At 42.9% G+C, this 20364-nt stretch overlaps 1 protein-coding gene across 1 annotated transcript in view; it reads right to left on the bottom strand.

The window, feature by feature from the left end:
* tmem117 (transmembrane protein 117) overlaps positions 1–20364 on the bottom strand; it is a 38220-nt gene that overhangs the window by 15894 nt on the left and 1962 nt on the right. The window contains exons 2-3 of the mRNA XM_076089411.1: positions 20041–20348; positions 5522–5654 (exon numbers count right to left, since the gene is read on the bottom strand). Coding sequence (XP_075945526.1) covers positions 5522–5654; positions 20041–20320 — 413 coding nt within the window. The 5' untranslated portion in view covers positions 20321–20348. The remainder of the gene's footprint in view (positions 1–5521; positions 5655–20040; positions 20349–20364) is intronic.

The raw sequence follows: 20364 nt of genomic DNA, 5'->3' as shown, positions 1-20364 counted from the left end.
ATACTGGCTGGAGATTGAGTCCTTTAGTCCTTATCCTTCCCCGAGCTCAGGAGTAGGAGTGAATGCCATCGGGCAACATCCTGGACAGCCCTGTCTCAGGCCCTCCAGTCCCCCTATGCGCTTTGGATTCGGACAGAAGGATCCAAAACCAGGTCTGCCTGTACCTTTACATTGATTTACAAGCACACTAGTAACCTCCGTCAAATTAAACGACACAATACGTCATTTTAGAACAATATAGAGAGCAGTCTTCTGACCCGACACTCCTATCAGGACAACGTTATTTATCTGTCTTTCAAAAGTGTCACAAATCACTGTTGCAAAAATAAATCAGTTTTATGATGTGACACTATTTTCAAGGTTTGGTTTAGGCTCAGAAATGACTTGGTTGTGTTTAGGGAAACATCACGGTTTGGGTGATTTTTTTGTACTTAGTTAGGGGTCCTTAGAGGTTATTATAAACCAAAATCGATTGACTGTAGGAAACAGGAAATGAACAGCAGTCCCCTGAGATAGGAAGGCATTTTGTCAACCCATCCATTGACCTCGACCTCCTTCTTCTGCAGAATTTGCCGCTCTATGATCACGTCACCTGATGTCCTCCTTATACCGATGGACAAGAGTCATTATTATTTTACTTTCATTTCTATCTTCAGCATCCTGGTCATGTTTTTGCACATGTAAACACCATATTCTTGTTTCAAAAATCTGAAAATACTAACTGGAGAACAGGTTCTTTGCTAAATCCAAGACATGAAGCAGGTAGTCAGTGAAGAAAAGAAAAATATAATTACCAATGCAATGTCTACATGCTGAAATATCAGTAAAATTCTGAAGATTAGAAGGAGGAATCAAAACAAAAATCAAAGACACACCGGCACTGACGGCAAAGATGATCAGAAACCTGGATATCATTAGAATCATGTAAACTGGGACATGAACATATGTTTCTCAACATGTCATGTAAAAGCTACCTTAAATATTGTTGTCACTAGCAGAAAACCCATTGTGTATTAAATAATATTTTTTGTTGAGAAGTAGAACGTTTTCGTACATTTTTTACAATTTCAACAATAACATTAAAATTCAAGCACTTTAGACAGCTGGTAAGAAAACGTGAAGCTTTGAAAGACTGGAACTGGGATGTTATCAGGTACTAACGGTACTGAAACACAATGTAGACATAAAAAGACTGACTGTAGTTTTACACACAAACACGAACGCATGCATGGATCATCCATCTGTCCTGCCACAGCACTGCGCCCCACCTTCCATCTACACATACGCACACACACTTACATTCATCTATAATATAATACATATTGTATATTCCCGGTGGACGCACGCCGCCGTCAAGGTTGTGATGTTTATTGTTTACAATGTGGCCGTTTGTCTTCATGTGACAGTGACGTATGAGGGGGACAACTGGGCTGCAGCCACAGCTGATGCTCCTCCCCTCTGTCCCAGAAAACAGCAGGATAATAAAATGAGAGAGGAAATGACCGACTTCACCGCTTCATCTTGCACACGGTCTGCTTCAGAGGTATACTGAGAGCCGAGAACATGACTTTCATGGAAACGCTTTACACTTACTAAATACTCGATAAATAAGTAATGAGTCATTTTCAAGACACCAACGTAATGTGCATGTGTAGGAGTGTGAACGACCCCAGCAGATATGCTTAGAAAGTAGGTGTGGGTGTGTGAAAGTATGAGAGCAGCAGAGTGACGAAGGCAAGGAAAGATCAATGAAGCTAGACCGCAAGATGTGTCCTGCGTTTTAAATACAGCCACAGGTTTCTATATTAAGTCTTAATAATGAAAGCTGTTTATGACAAGGTACCGCATGGTATATCTGTGTTGTCCCAAATATTATGACAAGCAAATTAGTTCAGTTAAACACGGACATTCTTAAGAATTATTTCATTATGGCTGCAGCTGATGATTATTTTTGGTATAGATTAATCTAACAGTTATTGATTAAACAGAAATGCTACCAAACTAAATATTCGTTGTTTTATGTGATTGTTCAAAAGCCAAAGAACTTTCTTCAACAGAAAAAAGAAGAAAAACGAGAAATGTCACAATTGAGTGGCACAAACCAGAGAATGTTGGACATATTTGCTTGAAAAAAATAAATAAAAAATATATATATATTTAGTTTAATTCAAATCCAAACCCCTTTCGATACATTTCTGCATTAACTAAAAGCCAGATCATAGAACCCGCAGCTGGCAGCAACAAGTCCCATGTGTGATTGCATGCAACAGGAGGCCTCTACATACCACGACGTGCTATTTATTCAGCCTTTTAAATCTACTTGTCCGTGGTATTACCCCAGCTTAGTGCCAGACAAGCAAACAGACAGACGAGGGGGACGCGCATGCACTCCGCACAAAGGATCATGGTAAACAAAGTAAACAAATGCCCTCATATGACGGGGTCTAATCCCACTTAGGGTACCACTGTAGTCAAATGCCACATCCATCCCTCCCTGCTCCTCATCAAAGATATCCACCAGCTGCAACCCTCCCCCCACCCTTTGCTCAGCTCACCCCTCTTCCTCCCCCTATCCTGACACCCATCCATCTCTCCCCTTACTGGGTAACAAACAGGAGAAGTATGGAAGTCATTTTACAGCTTTATTGTCCCACTCCAGCTCAACAAACTCCCTCCCTCCCTCCTTACTTCCACCTGCACGTACTTTACCACCCCCTTCCTCTAAATTAGTCATGATTAATGTGTACACCACGCATTGGGCCGTCTTAATTAAATAACACCATCTAATTAGGGGCCGATTTCGGCTGGTAATGGCGCCGTAAGATGGCGGAATGGAATTGTGCGGCGTGACAAAACATTCATGAAGTCCGTCAAACTCCCTGGGCGGTCACACTCCCCTGGTTTCACACAAACAGCCCCCCTCCTAATCTGACAGTTACATTAAAATGCAAATAGCCCAGATGTGAGGGTTTGGTAACAAGTGAGGCTTACAGCTCCCAGGGTGCCACAATGGACTGGCTTTCTCCCCCCCCTGATATGATATAAGCCAGGTAACAGGTTGATAGCTGTTGAGAAGAGGCTGTTTAAATATTGGCACTGTTGGACATGTGTACAATTACGCAGTCTGGAAATCTCTTGGAGCCGAGAGATAACGGCTCTGATGAATCCATTTTACATGAATAAATACTTGTCATCCGGAAAGATGTACAATCCCTTATCAGTGATTGTTTACGGCCCTGATAGCGCGGTTTTGTGGACGTATCGCTCGTTTTGATTAAATCAAGCTCAAGACAGCCTGAAAGGGCAAAGAAAATTAAAGCATATTAATGAGCGAAGGGCACGGGCGGCACACGGCATCAGGTCAGGGAGACAGACGCTAACGCCCCCCCCCTCCCTTCCCCCTCCGACCTCGCCACACACACACTCAACACGCACACTCAACACACACATGCATGTCCCAGCTAACTTGAGCAAGGTGCGAGACATGAACAATATGTGGTTGGTGTCTGTGTGTGTGTGTGTGTGTGGGACGCCCTGTCTAGCCAGCAGAAGAGCATCCCCTGCAGTGCACCATCATGGCTAGATGTCAAAGCCAGCTATTCCAAAATACCTACCCTTTAAAAACCCTTAGCAGTAATAATACCTCGCAGCGGCTTGTTCTTTTGGTACAAATAAAAAGGAAAAACACCATTCACTCCCACAGAGGGGCAGCTGCAGTCACAAAGGGATATTGTACTTTCCCTTTGTGCTGTAGCTAAAGAGAAAACTACAACATCCTTGCTGTGGGGGTGAGGGATTGGTTGGAGTAGTGAAGGGGGCGATGCAAATAGGGTTTGGACATGGATCAAAAGACTTAAGTTTCACTGCATCATCGGGGCTGGACCACTTCTCCCGCTCCCCCTTTCCCCAGGACTCCCATCCTCTCAGCCCACACCCCCCCTTTTCCACTCACTCTGCTGCATTCATGCTATCGCAGCCGGGAGACCGTCTTCCGAGGGGCATCCTGGCAGAGTGTGAACATTGCTCTTAGATGTCGGTCTTGAACAGAGATGTGAACACTAATGGTTTTTGGCAGGGCCCGGGTCCTCAGTGGACACGCTGCTGGAGCAGAAAGAAAACAAGCGGGAGAAGCGGGACAGGAGGGGGGGGGGGGGGGGGTTTGGGACAAGTGCAGAAAAAGACCAGGTGTCTTGGCAGCGGCGGGCTCACTCGCTTTACAACAGCACCATCTGTCTTCGTGGGGAGAGCCTTACATTGTTGGATAACTGATGTCGCTGCTCAACACGCATCCAGAGCAATGGGTGGGTTTTAGTGGCGTGTCAGCCAGTTTAATTGTTTAATAGGCTGTTGTGGTTGCTACTTTTTATATCTGGACGAAGTGATGCGGCTAATATGAGCAGAGTGACTTGCACATGTTAGATGGACATAAATTATACATCATATTATAAATTATTTACTTTCATCTCTGAAAATGCCTGAGTGACTCATTATTTTTCCTGAAGTATTATCCGAATGTCATCTAGTGAAAGAGTCCGAACGGCAAAGAGATGCACTGACGGACTCTAAAGGGCCCCTCTTCCTCGGCATTTCAAGGCACAAATGAGAGGCAGTAAAAAGGAATCCTCTTTGTGACAGATGCACTCAGCGCGCCAGCAAATGTAACTTTTCCCTGAGCAAGCAACATTCATCGTCTCAGCGGTCCTGCACCTCTCTGCTCAGCCGCTCGCTTCCTTTTTCTCCGGCCGACCGGAGAGACGGGACAAGATGGATGCCGGTGTCACCGCGCTGGCCGGAGTGACAGATGGGCTGATTATGCGAACGCATCCCTCTGGCCGTAAAAAAACACAACAACTTGCCTGCAAGCTAATCGCCTTCATCTGCCTGCACCGTATGGATAGTTGATGTGTGTTGTTAATATGGAAAAGCAGCAGTGTACGGACAGATCCCTTTATAGCCATGGCCTCCCTCTTGACAGCTTGTACCGGAATAGACACCTGCCACACAGTTTTTTACAGCCCCCAAACACACAAAACGGTAAATCACCTCGTGGCAACCTCGTGTCTGGCTGGCTGGCTTCAAGGGCATGTTTTCCTACCTCTAGACGGACACATTGCAGATGCATAAACGGATTCCTGTCACTGGCTTGATGTGTGGGTGGGTGTCAGGCTCTGCAGTGCGCAGTTGCAAGGCATTATCCAAGAGAGACATGGCAAACACACCTTGGTTTTTGGCCAAAGATATGTAAGAAAAAAAAAAAGATCATGGGAGAATAAGTGTGGGTGCTGAAGGTGCTCTTTCAGGATTAACCACCCTCCTCTTGCCTGCGCCTACCTGTGATTTAAAGTCCGGGCTGATTAATCATACTGCCATTGAGTCTCTGTTCAGGCGCGACGTTTAGATCAATCACGCCCGCCGGAGGGGAGCGTACAGTGGCTTTTACAAATGGGAAGCAGAGAATGAGGAAAAAGGGGGCAGAGAGAGAGAGAGAGAGAGAGAGAGAGAGAGAGATTGAATGGCTTACTCCATGCTCCCAGCCATCAGCAGGAAAAGGTTGTAGATGTGTGAGAAGATGAAGAGGAAGAGGATGGCGCTGAAGAACATGGTCATCCAGGAGCCATGATCCTCGCGGAACATTTTCAGGCGCAGGTATCGACCTAAAGGAGGCATGACAAGGACACTGCTGTCAGTGGGGGGGTTCAAACAGCACGTCAACCTGCTAACATGTACGGCCACGAAAATGAAGATGAAAGTAAATAAATTAGTCACACAGATCAATAATGTCCCCCTCTGTCAGACAACGTGCCCTTTTTAGCGCTGAAATTAAGATTAAAGACCACTCCGAGGTGTCACTTCCACGGCCTTGAAGTGATTGTTTTATCCTGACCAATTTCATCAGCAACCCCAACAGAAAATATTCCACGTACACATCATTTCATGCATCTGTTGGACATGATGTCAGTGGATTGATGCTCGCCTTTTGTTTCGTGATGGGAGCTCTGCATGATTAGAGAAATGATTCAAACAGTTGTGACCTGTGGTGTTTTGTTTTAATACAATGCATGGCTTGCAATCAAATGATTGAGATACGTTTCTCTGGCAGAGCATGAGATTGATTCAGGTATGCAGGCCTCTGCACAGAGAGCATAATCCCACGAGCTTGTCCTCTGGTGGTGGCAGCGCTCACCACTCCTCACGAACAAGGTTCTTCTTATACGACGTTTAGCTTGTTGTTGTACCTTGAAAAGACTACAGTGGCTGCTTATAGCTCCTCCGTGGCCAGCTATGAATCTAATGACGGACTAATTGTTATTTTGGTCGCCCCCTAATGACAAAACAGAAACATATTTATATCTTTAATTCAAGGACATGTTTTTCTGGTCAGAGTGGCATTATGAAAAAGCATTACATAAGTAAAGTATAAATTACTGAGAGATCTGAATAATACCATGTGTGATGCAATTAGGGGTGCATAATGTAATAGTCCTTGATCTACCTCCCACACTGCTCGTGTAACAGAAGCAATCCACTTTGTACATTTAGGGTGTTTGTTACACCACCATCACTCAGACCTGGGTCAAATAGGATTTGCAAATTAAATCGTTTTTTTTTTTTTTTTTTTTAAAGGACTGCTACCACCTGCAAGTTGAGGGTTACGTAACTGACTTTTGGGTTGCTAGCTGGTCTACTGGTACTGTAGAAGAGAGGAACCAGTGGAAATGTCTTGGAGCTTGACTTACTCAACTTGTTACATTTCCTTATTCTTTCATTTATATTACACTAATACAAATTGTGATTTGAACAATGCAGAAATTTAAAAAAAAGACATAAAAACTAAATTTATGTGAGAAAGTTATGACAGTATATCCATTATGAATAATCATGCACTCAACACTTGGTTGATCAGAATTTGAAAACCGCATTAAAAGGTCCCCTATACATATTATTTCCATGTCTTACGGTTCTATCATCGCAGAATTTCCCCCAAATTTTTGGGTTTGTCGCAGAAAAAAAAAAAGATTGAGAGGGCTACACATGCTATATAAATGTACTGGATACATATTTAATCAGGATTTAGGTAAATATAACTATCTACTCCCTAATATGAACAGTCCTCATACAGTGAACCCACACACACACACACACACACACTTTGAGGCTCTCCCTCTGCTGTGATCTGGTGCCATCTTCCCAGGAACAACTCTTTGTTTTTTCTCTCCTCCAGCTCAGTCAGCATCCCTTTGAGTTACAGCTCCTCTGGGACCTCATTGTGTTTATCTCCACAAACACACACACACACACACACACACACACACACACACACACACACACACACACACACACACACACATGCACACACACACACACAGCAAAGCAGAATGCTCCATTTATTTTCCCATTACAGCCTGGCTGGTTCACTCTCCAATAGTTTTACATGCTGTTCAATCTCAGCTTGCTCACTTTTAGGTTTTTTTTCCTCGCTGCTCACACAAAAACAAAGATGTTGATATTCCTATGGAGATGAGGATCTCTGTTGAGTTAAAGTGCAGTTATAATGAATGGGACCTCCTGTTGTAGGTTCAGATATATTATGCAGAGTAACCCTTTACATCTTAGCGAACAACAGATCTGCAGTGATAATAACCGACCAAAGGTAAAACTGATTGTTAAGCTTTACAGAAGGGAATATTAACTTTAATATTCTCTTAATAACACTAGTCAGCCGTACATTTTGAGGGCGTTTTAAGCAGAAGCAAGGTTTAGTGCGAGGCCACACCATACGTCTTGCTCTGTGGTATTTCAGGGCTCATCACAGATGCATAATTGAATTGACTTGCATGGGTAAACTTAATTGCCTCAAGTGCCAATGAGCCCTGGCTTAGATGTAGGAGCACAGTGTGTATCGGCAGATCTGACTTTTAAAGTAGCACGCCGCGCCAGCGAGCACAGCCGCCCTCTCACAGCCTATATGGGCGGGATTTAACTAGGGGGGGTGATTCAAGACTATTCAGCCCAGCCGCTTGAGTCACTGCACCTCCCGACAGTGGAGGAGCCCGATAAGGTGTGATTCATGAGCGCTGCCCGCTGCGAGGCTCAGCCCGGCAGGGGACAACAACAACAACACATTCACAAGGCAGCCACACACACACACACACAGGCGCACACACACACACACACACACACACACACACGAAAAAAAAAAAAACTGTGAGGGACACATGTTTTATCTGTTTCTTACTTTCACTCACCCACACTGCAAACACACCCACTAACATGGACCAAGCTGCTGTACTACTCAAAATAATGAAACTACAGTTTGAATCCCTTTGACAGTATTTACAGAATCATTCCTCTGAAGCTATTTATAGTGTCGTGTTTGGGATGAGATCATATCCACTTCTAAAGTTGTTTTCCGAATGAAAATCAAACATGCAGCTGTGTCTCCATCTAGTGGTGATAAACGGACACGTGCAGTGGGTGGCAGAGGAGTATCCAGACATTAGTCTCCACTCTATAGTTTAGGCCAAGCAGCCTGCCAAGGAAGCTGCTTTCAACTTTAGTAAATAGTGAACAAGATTACACACACTACAAATCCAGTGAAACCAATATTTTAATTGAAGAAGCTGGGGCTGGGGGGCCTTTTATACACTACACCTTCCTTTAACTTATGCAGTCTAATAAAAAAGTCCTGCAATAAATCCTACTTTGATGAAGGTTATAATGTTCAGTTTTTGTTTTAGAGAGGTGTCGATTCAACTGTACGATCATTAGGGAGTTTGTGTTGTTGTTGAATTGTATTGCACTATATTGACAGGTGTTTCTATTAATTTGTCCCCCCCAATTTATATCAACGAGGGTTGGCTAAATAGCAGAAACACCGCTCTTCACTGCAGGACTGCAGGTGTACCTAAAACACTGGCCACTGAGTGTATGTTCAAATCCACAGTAATTCTTAAGGGCACAACAATGTTGTTAGGACTCCCAATCCAGTCCACATTGTCTCAGTCACTCAAGGGATTCAAACTGCCAACGTTACGGTTACCTTTCTGATAATGAGATCACGTGCAATAGTTCCAGAAAGTCACCTAATTTAAAGGAGTAATCAACTCACAGGACACCCAGAGGACCTGGAGCCAGAAACACAAACAGTATAACTAGCAGAGATCAGCAGTTAAACACCTGCACCGGCGCACACAGACAAGCAATTACTGAATGTAGCTTACATGTTTTAACAGTGATTTCCTGTATCACACACACACACACACACACACACACACACACACACACAGGTAGGGGAGTGCAGCAACAGCTCGTGACAAATGAGAAGCACACAGCAGGTGGAGGAGTGAAGGCGACCCGAGATGTGATCACCGTCTCCATTCATCATGATACCGCTCCTCAACAGCAACAAGTCTGACACAGCTACAGGAGGTAACCATTCACTAACAACATTCTAGATAAAAAATGATCTTTTCAACTTTCCAAATTTATGATACAATAACTAAAAAAAAACTTGATTATTTGTCTAATTATCATTTTTAGTTAAATTTCCTGACACAGCTGTTGTTTAAATGTAAATACTGTCTACATTACCCTTATACTTCCTAAAATGATTACTTGCTGTGTAGCTGTATGATAATTAATAGCGTATTAAAAATGTGCCTTTTCTGTCATGATCTTGGTGGAAATGTGCAAAAAGTAAATAGTTGACATCTGCTTATTTGAAAAATGGATTTACTATCTGACATATTGGCAATAGATCAACAGGCCCCAGGTTTCATTGTTGGCAGCAGACAGCTTCCTGGACACGCTGGTGACGCTCTGAGACTATGGAGACAGTTACCGTAAATAAGAAAGGGCCCTTGGAGAGAGTGGGTGACACATCTTACTTAAAGTACAGTCTGAGAACAGGGCTTACTGGCAGAGTCAATAAAACAGAGGGAGACATACATTATTGTGGAGGTTATTAAAATCTGGGAAAAAAACGAAACCAACTAAAGTGAGTATAACATATAGAACAGAATGACCACTGTGTTTTATAGAACCTAAAAGAAGTTAGATGGTGTAACAGCATTATGTTTTACACAGCTTGCTTTTACAGGAATTAGCATATTGGCCTTCATTTGGTAAGAGAACTTTATTTATGCGTTAGGGTTAAAATATTGTGGTTATGAGAAATAAACCCTTTATTAATGTCAGGTAAAGGTTGTGGTGAAGGTTTGACAAAAACAAATAATAATTGCACCTCTGGGCTGCACGGCAAACTACTAAAATGCTGGCCTCCTCTTTTACTGCTCAAAACATGGTAAGATATGAACAATAATAATACAGTAACAATTCTGCCTCCTGTCCTTGGATCCCAGAGGTGCTTCTGGAGTTCCTGAACCAGTCAACAGTATTCTGCGGCCAGTTTGAGAACGCCCAGTGGTGTTGCTACATCCTGCTGCTTCTCTTCTCTTTTGCCCTTCCCGTGGGCATCCTGGGAAACGTAGCGGCTATTATCAACTACTCCTGCTTCAGGAAGACCTCGAGCAGCAGCGATCTTTTCCTGCTGAACCTGGCCCTGTGCGACTCGGCCTGGATTCTCACCCTCCCCTTCAGCCTCTACTTCACCATCCGGAGGCCCTACCTCAAAGACGTACAGACCTTCTGCCAGTTCAAGAAGATCTCCTTCAACATCAACATATACGGCAGCATCCTCTTCCTCACGCTGATCAGTTTCGATCGCTATGTCGGGACGGTGCACCCGATCAGCTCTCTCCGCTGGTGGGACGTGGGCAAAGCCAAGCTGTGCTCGGTCTGCGCATGGGTCGCCGTGGTCCTGTGCTCCATACCGGACCTATTTGTGACTTTTGCTGTTCAGCGACCACAATACATCGCCGTTTGTATGGACCACATCCAGGGCCCTTTTATCTACGTCAAGACGATCACCATCATCCGGACAATAGTAGGCTTCCTGCTGCCCTTCAGCGTCATGCTGGCTTTTTACGTAAAGACGGTTCGGGTTTTGAGGCGCCTCCCAAGGGGTACGAGGCACAGAGGAGCCCCGCGGGCAGCAGGGAAGCCTCTGAGGCTCATCACCGCTGCCATACTTGTTTTTGTGGTTTCCTTCGTGCCGTACCACGTCATGATCGTCACCCTGATGTTCATGAGGATCAATAACCAAGTCACACCATCCAACACCAACGTCCTCTACGCCTGCTATGAGTTCTTTGAGGCCATGTGCAGTGTGAGCAGCTGCCTGGACCCAGTGCTCTATATTGTGGCTAGTGAGCAGTTCCAGAGGAAGCTGCTGGCCTTGAAAGGAGGCCGATACAGGAGGCTGTGCTGCAGAGCCAGCAGGAGGGTTGGGGTAATTGAGTGACTGAGTGGACCCCACGCATGACCATTTCGGCTAGTTACACACGTGCCAGTGGCAGACAATTATGATACAATTATCATGGCATAGAGAAAAGAAAAGAAACTACTCTGGCTGATAAATAATCAGATAAAATCTGGGTTGAACCTCATCATGGCAGGTTTTGCATTAGAAAATTTTTCATATTTCAAATGTATTGGACTTGATGACATGTGTTCTCATCCTCATATGTGCTTTACCTCCTAAATCATCATCCGTGGTCTGATTGATAGATATTGTCAAAAGACATTAACAAAAGTACCGTTGCAGCAAACAGTTATTCTCTTGGCTACAAGTCATTGAGCAGACGCTTTTATCCAAAGCGACTTACAATTCAGATTCCATCACATCGTAGGCACAGGTACGGGAGCAATTTTTGGGGGTTAAGTGTTCAAGGACACATCGACATGCGACTAGGAGAGCCGGGGATCGAACCACCGATCCTCTGATTGAAGGGCGGCCCTGCTCTCCACTTAGCCACCGTGGCCTGTTACAGTCTTTATCAAAACAAATCTATAAAAAAAACACCCACCAAAACCTCCCCTTCAAATATGTGGACTGTTCCGGAGTGAAGCGGATACCGCACATGGAAAATGTGATCAGAATGAACAATGAAAGCAGTAAACACTGGGCCTTGAAAGACCAAAACATGGCTCATGTTTGGACAAACAGTAAGTGATAGCCTCATATCCATATTGATTCCTGAACTAAAGATGTCGCGGTCTTTGGATCTCAATCACAGCTCTTTGTATTATCGTCAAGGTTTTACCAGTGTGTGCTTTCATCTATTTTAGGTTTCGGTACGCGTCTCTTCTGTGCCCTGTTTTGATTTGAAGCATCAGAACAACAATCCTGCCCTCCTTAGGGATCCTAATGAACATCCTCACTCAAACACAAACCCGGAGTGCAGAGAGCCTCAGCACTGCCTGGATCTTAGCATGTACACACACACACTATAGCATCCCCATTCATCACACTTTCACTGGGCCGCGGCATCACAGGGGGGTTGGGGAACAGCCATGACTACGGCCACTAGCGACCCCAGAGCTGAACTCCTCTGTAACTAAGTGTCTGGATAATAAATCTGAGCTGGGAAATGACAACAGAACTCCCTCCGCAGGGAGACTGCAGCGAGTAGAGTGGAGACACAGAGAGCCGGCTACTGGGCCACTGTACCAGAGAAGCTGTTCCTGTAAAGAGGCCGGTTAGATCAGTTCATTTGCTTATTTATGGCTTTGGCTGCAGACCGAAGGAGTCATACATTTCAGGTAAATAAGCAATTTCCTTTTGGCTGGATTCTTTTGTTTGGTAGCTCTCGTCATTATTGCTCCGAGTCACTGCCTCCGTTTGCTATGCAAACACCTTTGTGTTTTATCCGTTACTGCCAGCACATGGAAATCAAGTTCACGCCACAAGTACAGCATATTAATAATGTCTTTGTGACAGTGAATAAAGAATCTTGACGGTTTATGAAATATTACAATATATTATTTGGGGAGGAAAAATGTAAATTTTTTATTTTGAAATTTAATCTCATTGTGGTGATTTGTGTTGAACTACACAAGATAAGAACTAAACTGCACTTCAACATTAATTCAGATTTTGGCCCCTTGGGGACAGTGCTGTAAACACAATACTGACATATTATCGTCGTTTAAGAACTTAATTTTCACAATGCTACTGTTTGTGCAAATAGCATTAGACAACAAATATCGCCTGGTAGGAATGTCTACTGTATAGTTTTGGATTTCCAGACAAAAATACAACCACACGCTGTACTGACATCTTCAAAGACGTCAACATCCAGGAGACAGCAGCCTCACACAGTGAGACAGAAGTATAAATTCAAGCTGCAGGGGCACTGCAGTGCACCGTCACTATTAATAGTCATGAGGCTGATAAATATAACTGCAGATCAGCTGTATATATCAGGCCGGGTCACGTTGCTATTTGTGGATTCCTTGGTGATGCACCGTACAGATGCAGAATCAAGAATATACCTCAATTTGGTGCATAGAAAATGAGCCATGTCAATCAACAGAAAACGTATCCGAAACTATTGATAAATGAATGATCATTAAAGACATTTATGAAAGGAAAATTACAAACCTCAGCAGAATAAATGATAATGATAATTGTAGTTCACCTTAGATTACAAAATGTAAAATATGATTCATGTCTGGAAATGTGTGTTATGTTTGTGTGAACTGATTAAAAATTGGATTAAAATGTTTTAAATGTCGTTTAACCTCAGTATGATGTATTTCCGAAATGATATTCAATATTGTTAAATATGTATGAGTTACTATAAATGTAATGGTAGATTACAGATCTTCAACATGTATTGATGATGTGTTACGTATGGTTCTATGTCCTGCTGTGAATGTTTGTGCTTGGGTGTGTGTGTGTGTGTGCATGTGTGTGTATTCTGTGTCTTTTGACTTCTAGGTGCAGCTCCCTAACGAGTGATTGAGGGCACCTGGATGAGGATGTGGTTTACCTATATAAGCGCCTCCTTGCTCCGCCCTCGCTCTCTCTCATCTGCCTGGCACCAGACCCTGGTCTGCAGTGGGATTTGCACACTACAGTTTACTTGTGTCCTGTAAATAAACTGGCAGCTGTGGTTGTTTTTAACCTAACTTGGTGTTGTGTCCCTCCTATATGTTACGACTCCCGAGCCGGTCGTAACAGATGTAATGACAGAGGTGGTTTTTCCCTCTTTTTGGTCACGATTATTGGCACCCTTGACATTTTTTAGTCCATAAAATGTCAGATAAAAGCTAACAATGTACCTCACAGTTTCCTGAAATGTGTTTTGTCTCTTAAACTAGAACATATTTATCGGTATAAAACAGAAACGGAGATGCTGTAACTAGCAAATGTTTGTCATTATCATAATCCTTGTTGAATAATTTCCCGATGACAAATTAAAAGACTAATTGTTTCGACAGTATTATGAATAGACTGACATTAATTCACTCTCAACAGCAACAAACACATACAAAGCTCCCACTCTTCCACACACACACTCACTCAACTTTGACCCACAGCAACACAGTGCTGTACATAAGCCATGTCAGCCTTTGCGTGGCACAGTAATAACATATGACAGAACCCAGATGGCATCCTGCAGGCTACACTCATCAAGATCAGGGACGAGAGGCCCTCCAAAAACAGAGCAACCAATGACAGATCTCACACTCTTTAAACACACACAGAGCTCAGCAGAGCATCCCACGGTGTTAACGGCTCAGTGTTCAACGGCAGCAGGTTTCCTCACATTACCGTCACATTTTCTTGTGCTGTTCACGCTATTCTGGAGCCTTAAATGACTCCTCCACGTAGAGATGAGCGGTCAGCGTTTGATTGAATGTAAGTGTCTGTAATAAGATGCAAAGGAGGGTCTAATCCGGTTAGGATGGCGCTCCACATGACTCAGAATTACCCTTCAATTTACCTTTTAGAAGCCGCACAGCCTTGGAGAGAGATGTATTTGCATAATGCATTCACCTAAGGACTGAGGCGGCAGGAGAAAGAAATGAGAAGCAGTTTTACTTTTCCAATTATGGAGATGGCAGTGAGATAGTCATTTACTGTGAGAGTCGGCCCACAATGCAAAGCTTTAGCGCTGTGGTGCTGCATGGTGCTGCGTCACTGCAGAGAGACCAACCAGTTATGCATGAGACACTAGTTAGAAATATGATGTATAACACTACTTATGTTTTATTAAAACTAAATTGTACGAGATTACCATGAAACATTAACATTTATCTTCGCGCGGTACACATTTTTACTGAATAGAGCATGAACGCATCATAATGTAACTCAATGCAACCGCCGTTGACATTAGCGGTTAGCTCCGTGATTTAGCCAAGCAGGACGCAGCACAGCCCTGCTGCAGCAGTAATTAGCTCTCCTGCCAACTTCAACACAAATGTGTTGTTCACAATGTAGCATTATAGTATATCAGGGGAAAAAATAGGGTGCACAAAGGTGTTTAACCACAGGTGTGTACAAGTTGGCAAGTTTGCACATGTGCAGTAGCAATCGGGCAGGATGTGCGGATGAGGTAGCAGTGACACGTGTTGTTCTTGTTCCTGCGTAGTGTAAATGAGCTGATAAATTATAAAACTTGATATGGACAACTCCTTTTTTAGACTTTGATTTTTGTATGGATGAAACATACAACACATAACGTTTTAAGTCGTGACCCTTTGGACAGAGCCAAGCTAGTTGTTTCCTCGTATTTCAGTCTTTAAACTGGTAATAATCTGCTCATATGAATCTCTGAAAGAAAGCGAATGAGTGCATTTGCCAAAATGTCAAGTTATTCCTTTAAATTGGTATGTTGGATATGTTTTCAATGTCAATGGTTTCCATATCTTCCGTCTGCACATCATTTGACCTGTAGCGCTCTTATTTTGATGTTCTCATGGCTGTTGTCAGTTAAGGTTCAAGCATCCTTTGCTGTCACTTCCAATAGACTATGGAGCAGATTGACATCTGCCAACTTAAATCGACTTTTTCAAAAACGTTTTCAAAATCCATCTCTATAGCATAGAGTAGCATTTGAGTCTTGATGAGTGAGAGGTGACTTGTTCACTTGACTTACAGCCTCACTTTTACTCGGTCAAATTAAGCCTAATAACTGTTACTTACTCGTCTTCATTTTGTGAGAAGCCAAACGCAGTCTGATTTCCACTAAAAGTGAACAGCAAAGTCTTTGACTATGATCGGTCCAAAGGAGTCTAGTGCGTCTTAACCGAATCCATGGATGAACGCAAACAAACCCCATTCAAACCGAAATAGACAGCTCACAAACCCTGTGACCTAAGATGTAATGCAAACGTGTAATGACAGCTAGTCTCCCTCTGGATGACCAGAAGTCACTGGCTACGGCCCACTCCATTAGAGATCACACATAGCCTTGAGTGGCTGAATGGAACAGCATAGGTTGTTCCTTGAACCTCAAATGTAGTCTTAAATCACATAATCTGTCACAAGCTATTCATCATCAAGAGTTTATTCTGCTGAGAACAATACTGAGCACCTCTGCCTACTCTAAATAGCAACATGACTGAAAAAAACATAACTGAACATAAGAATTGCAAAGAAACTGTTATGCGACAACTGGATTAACATTTGTGAGGGATTCTGAAGGGGTAAATCATATATTGTGCCGAATACGGTAAGAAAACACTAAAAAACGCTAGAGGGAGGAGGTGGTGCGATTCCCTGTGAAATGTGTTCTAGGCCATTTATAAATGATAGATGATGCTGACGATGTGTCAGCTTTCAAAAGCAATGTCTGTCTCCAGAGTTGGGACGAATTGATTTGAAGTTATTATGCAGAGCTGCTAACAGAATGAGCGGGAAAATGACTCCAGCTTGCATATTTGTCAAATGGCATCAGAAAAACACCGTCCCCAAAATCAGTCGAACATTGAACACTTTTTTTTTTTGCAGGTACTCAAACCTTTGCATGGACCGTGTTCAACACTGCCGGCCTACATATCACAGTGCAGAAGATCAGCAGGGCCTTGGTACAGACAGCATGATGTGCAGCAGGTGGGCCATGTGGGCCTGTGTGATAGATCTATAATAGATGATGGATTTTACAGCGGGGCTGGTGCTGTAGCACAGCTCTTATGCCTTACCTGGGTTGCGATTACATAACTGCTTTACTGAAATGTTGTGGCGGGCACATCCCGCCTCTCCGTCGATCTCGTTCCCTCTCTACCACAGATTCACTTCATCTGTCCCGAGTACAAACACACACGGACCTGTTCCCTCACACGTATATACAATTGCACATTCACACACACACAAAACATCATCACTCTGTCGCACTTACACACGCCCACACACAGACACACAAACCATCTGTTCGGAGGCTAGTTGAAGTGCATTAGTTGTACCTGGCTGCAGGATGAGCTGTGCTTTTTCTGTCCTCTATACCCTCAAGTCAATGCAAGTGAGTGGTTAGACCCTGATCCAGATACACTGGGCCTTTGTGTAAAACCGCACTGAGAGCTACTACAGTTCATGTGCTGAAGCACCTTCTTTACTATCATGAGTCACGCAAAAGGAGAAAATGCTAATGGTGGAGTAATATATTGAGGTTCTCCTGCTTGCACAGTAGTGACTGAAAAAAAGTGTTCTGTCCACAAATGCAAATAAAGTTTAGGCGGGTCACCTATATTACAAAAAAAAAAAACATTCCTCACCAAGCTCTACTGGTAACTTGTCATGCAGATAGTTGTGGTTGTATTTTGGGTGTTTTTTTAAATGATTGATCTTATAGATTTCTAAACAATAATTTGTCTTTCCAGAAACCGAAGTTTTCACCTGAACTACTTTCTTCTGAAGAAATATTCTCTTTTAAAAAATGTGACACCATAGGTTATAGAGTAGCTCAGTCATCACCATGATGTTGCCAGATAAGGACTCCTTTCTAAGTCATAACACAATGTGGTATTTGTTACATTTAGATGTGCTGGTAGACGGAGGGCAGTATAGCGAGACTAGCTTTTCCCCCTGCTTCCACTCTCTAGCTTTATATTAACTAATTATTTATTGTATTCTAATTGTCACATATAATAACAAACATTACATGGAATTTCAACTCTGCATTCAACCAATCCTAAGTATTTTAGGAGCAGTGGGCTTCTTTCTATAAGGTGCCTGGGGAGCAACTTGGGGTTCAGTCTTTTGCTCAAGGGCACTTCCACATACGGACAGGAGGAGCCAGGGATTGAACCGCCAACCTTGTGGTTAAAGTGATAAAATCTCAATCTTCCCATCTAACTACAAGCAAGTAAGTGTGTTTCCCAAAGTATTGAACCAAACCAAAACTATCTGCATGGATAGATAACACTAGAGGTAAGTGAGATTTTGTTTAGTAAGTTTATATCTACTGACGTCATATATTAGTGTTTCTCAACTTTGTCTGGCTGGTGACTCCGTTTTTAGGGAACCCAGATTCTCATGATGGTAGCAAGTTACGTTGTTGTCATGTGAATTTCAATATGACATTATTTTGTTTGGGCCATTAAATTGTGTATCTAAATAAAGATGATATATTGTATTTCGGACCTATTCCAATTAAAACTACATGAGGAAAAGCATGTCTCATAAAAACATTAATTTATGATGGCTGCATTCCATTTAGGCGTATCGGATTCCTGCAAGCGTGCTTGCTCACCGGCATGGCTTACTTAGAATGGAGCAAAGCCATCGTTGATGTACTGTACTCATCTTTCCATGACGAGACATTTTGACTCGTCATGGCAAGAACAGGTGAAGCTAACATTCATGATGGCTATATGTTCCATTTAAGTGTCACTGTCAGCCAGCCCAATGCACGATCATGTACGATACTGGGACCCTGAAACTGACACACCTAAACACCAATATTAAAAGGGGAACGCCACCATTTTTACACATAAAAGTCTGTTTACAGTTATTGGGGAGTATTGCTGCATACGTGAAAATAACGTTGAATGCAGTCTTTAGTCGCTCCACAGGGAGCTGAGCAACATCTGAAAACTTGCCTCAAGTGACACATTAGCCACTAATAGCATAGCGTGATGTGGGCGGCAGGTTTTGACAAGAAAGAAGAATGCGGTGCATAAAAAAGATGATATCTCTGGTTCTGCATTGATTTCTATCCATTTTTTGTAAATACTCTCTTTTAATGTGTACCATTTACACCGATTTGTTTCCCCACTGTGACACGTCACAATGTCTGCCAGTGAAAAACATCTATTGAGTTGTTTTGTATCCTTGTGTGGGATATCAAATAACCTATATTTTATCTATAATTCAGTTATTTTACTGTAAGACACAAAGTGGTTTCTCATGTCTAAACCTCTTCTCTTAAACAAACACCAGATTAAAAAAAGTTGTTGTTGTTATTGTTTTGTGTTGCAGCGGGAACGAGCTCCACAACGGGAGAGAGGGTGAGTAATATGAGTTACAAGCCAAAAAGGTAAAGCACCACTGATCAGATACAAACGGGAAGAATAGTCCTTAAAACAAAGTATAAACTCTACCAAGACTTAACTAACCATTTCTGCATTTAAATATGTGCAGTATAATAAATCTATTCAGCAGCAAAATATCACATAAATTATAATTATTTATTCTTGCAGTAGCCTCACTTATCTAATACAACCTAGAGCTGAAACGATTAGTGGATTCATCAATTAAGTCATTTCAGGTCATGGAAGCATTTTCTCAGTATTTTTTGAGCAAAAATAACAAACACTTCCCCAATATTTCACTATTTCTGACATTGATAGAGAAGAAAAGAAAAGGTTATTATATAATAATCAAGATTGGACGATAACAATAAATGTTAGTTGCAGCCCTTCTTGAGCCAGAGAGTAATTAAAAATGAAAGGATTTGCAAATAGTGTTTGACCCAGATCTGATGATTACCGAGAAGAAAGGCGGGATGGGTGTGGGAGCATAGATACAAAGATGACAATTGTCTTTAATTCCATTATTTTTTTGGGGAAAAAAAGTACGAGTGTTAAGTGCTTTTCCCTGGTGAACAGCCACAACAAAAACAACTCAGGTTCCCTCCCTCAGCAGAGCCATTACTCGGCACATTCCGCTGCATTAATGTGCGCGTGACTTACCAAAGAGCCGGCGGTGGAATATAAACTTCCCGGCTAACATGCCAGTGATTATGGCCAGTATCCAGCATATCACTTTCAGGATGTTCCAGCCGAGGCCCGGGTACTTGTTGAACAGGAAGGAGAAGCAGTTGCCCACCACAATCATATGGGCCCCCGTATGACTGTGAGAGATGGGGTCCTCGGCGAAGATGAGGAAGTTAAAGAAGGTGACGAGGTAGGCCACGATGAGGCGCGACCAAGGGTGCTGGAAATAGTAGCGAAACCGGGCATCTATTTCCATCCTGCTGAGCCCACCAGCCACACTACACCTGGGAGAGAGAGAGA

The sequence above is a fragment of the Anarhichas minor genome, unplaced genomic scaffold (assembly GCF_050575085.1).
Source record: "Anarhichas minor isolate MPS153535 unplaced genomic scaffold, ASM5057508v1 ptg000011l, whole genome shotgun sequence".
Taxonomy (NCBI): Eukaryota; Metazoa; Chordata; class Actinopteri; order Perciformes; family Anarhichadidae; genus Anarhichas; species Anarhichas minor.
This window is presented reverse-complemented; position numbering and strand designations above follow the sequence as displayed.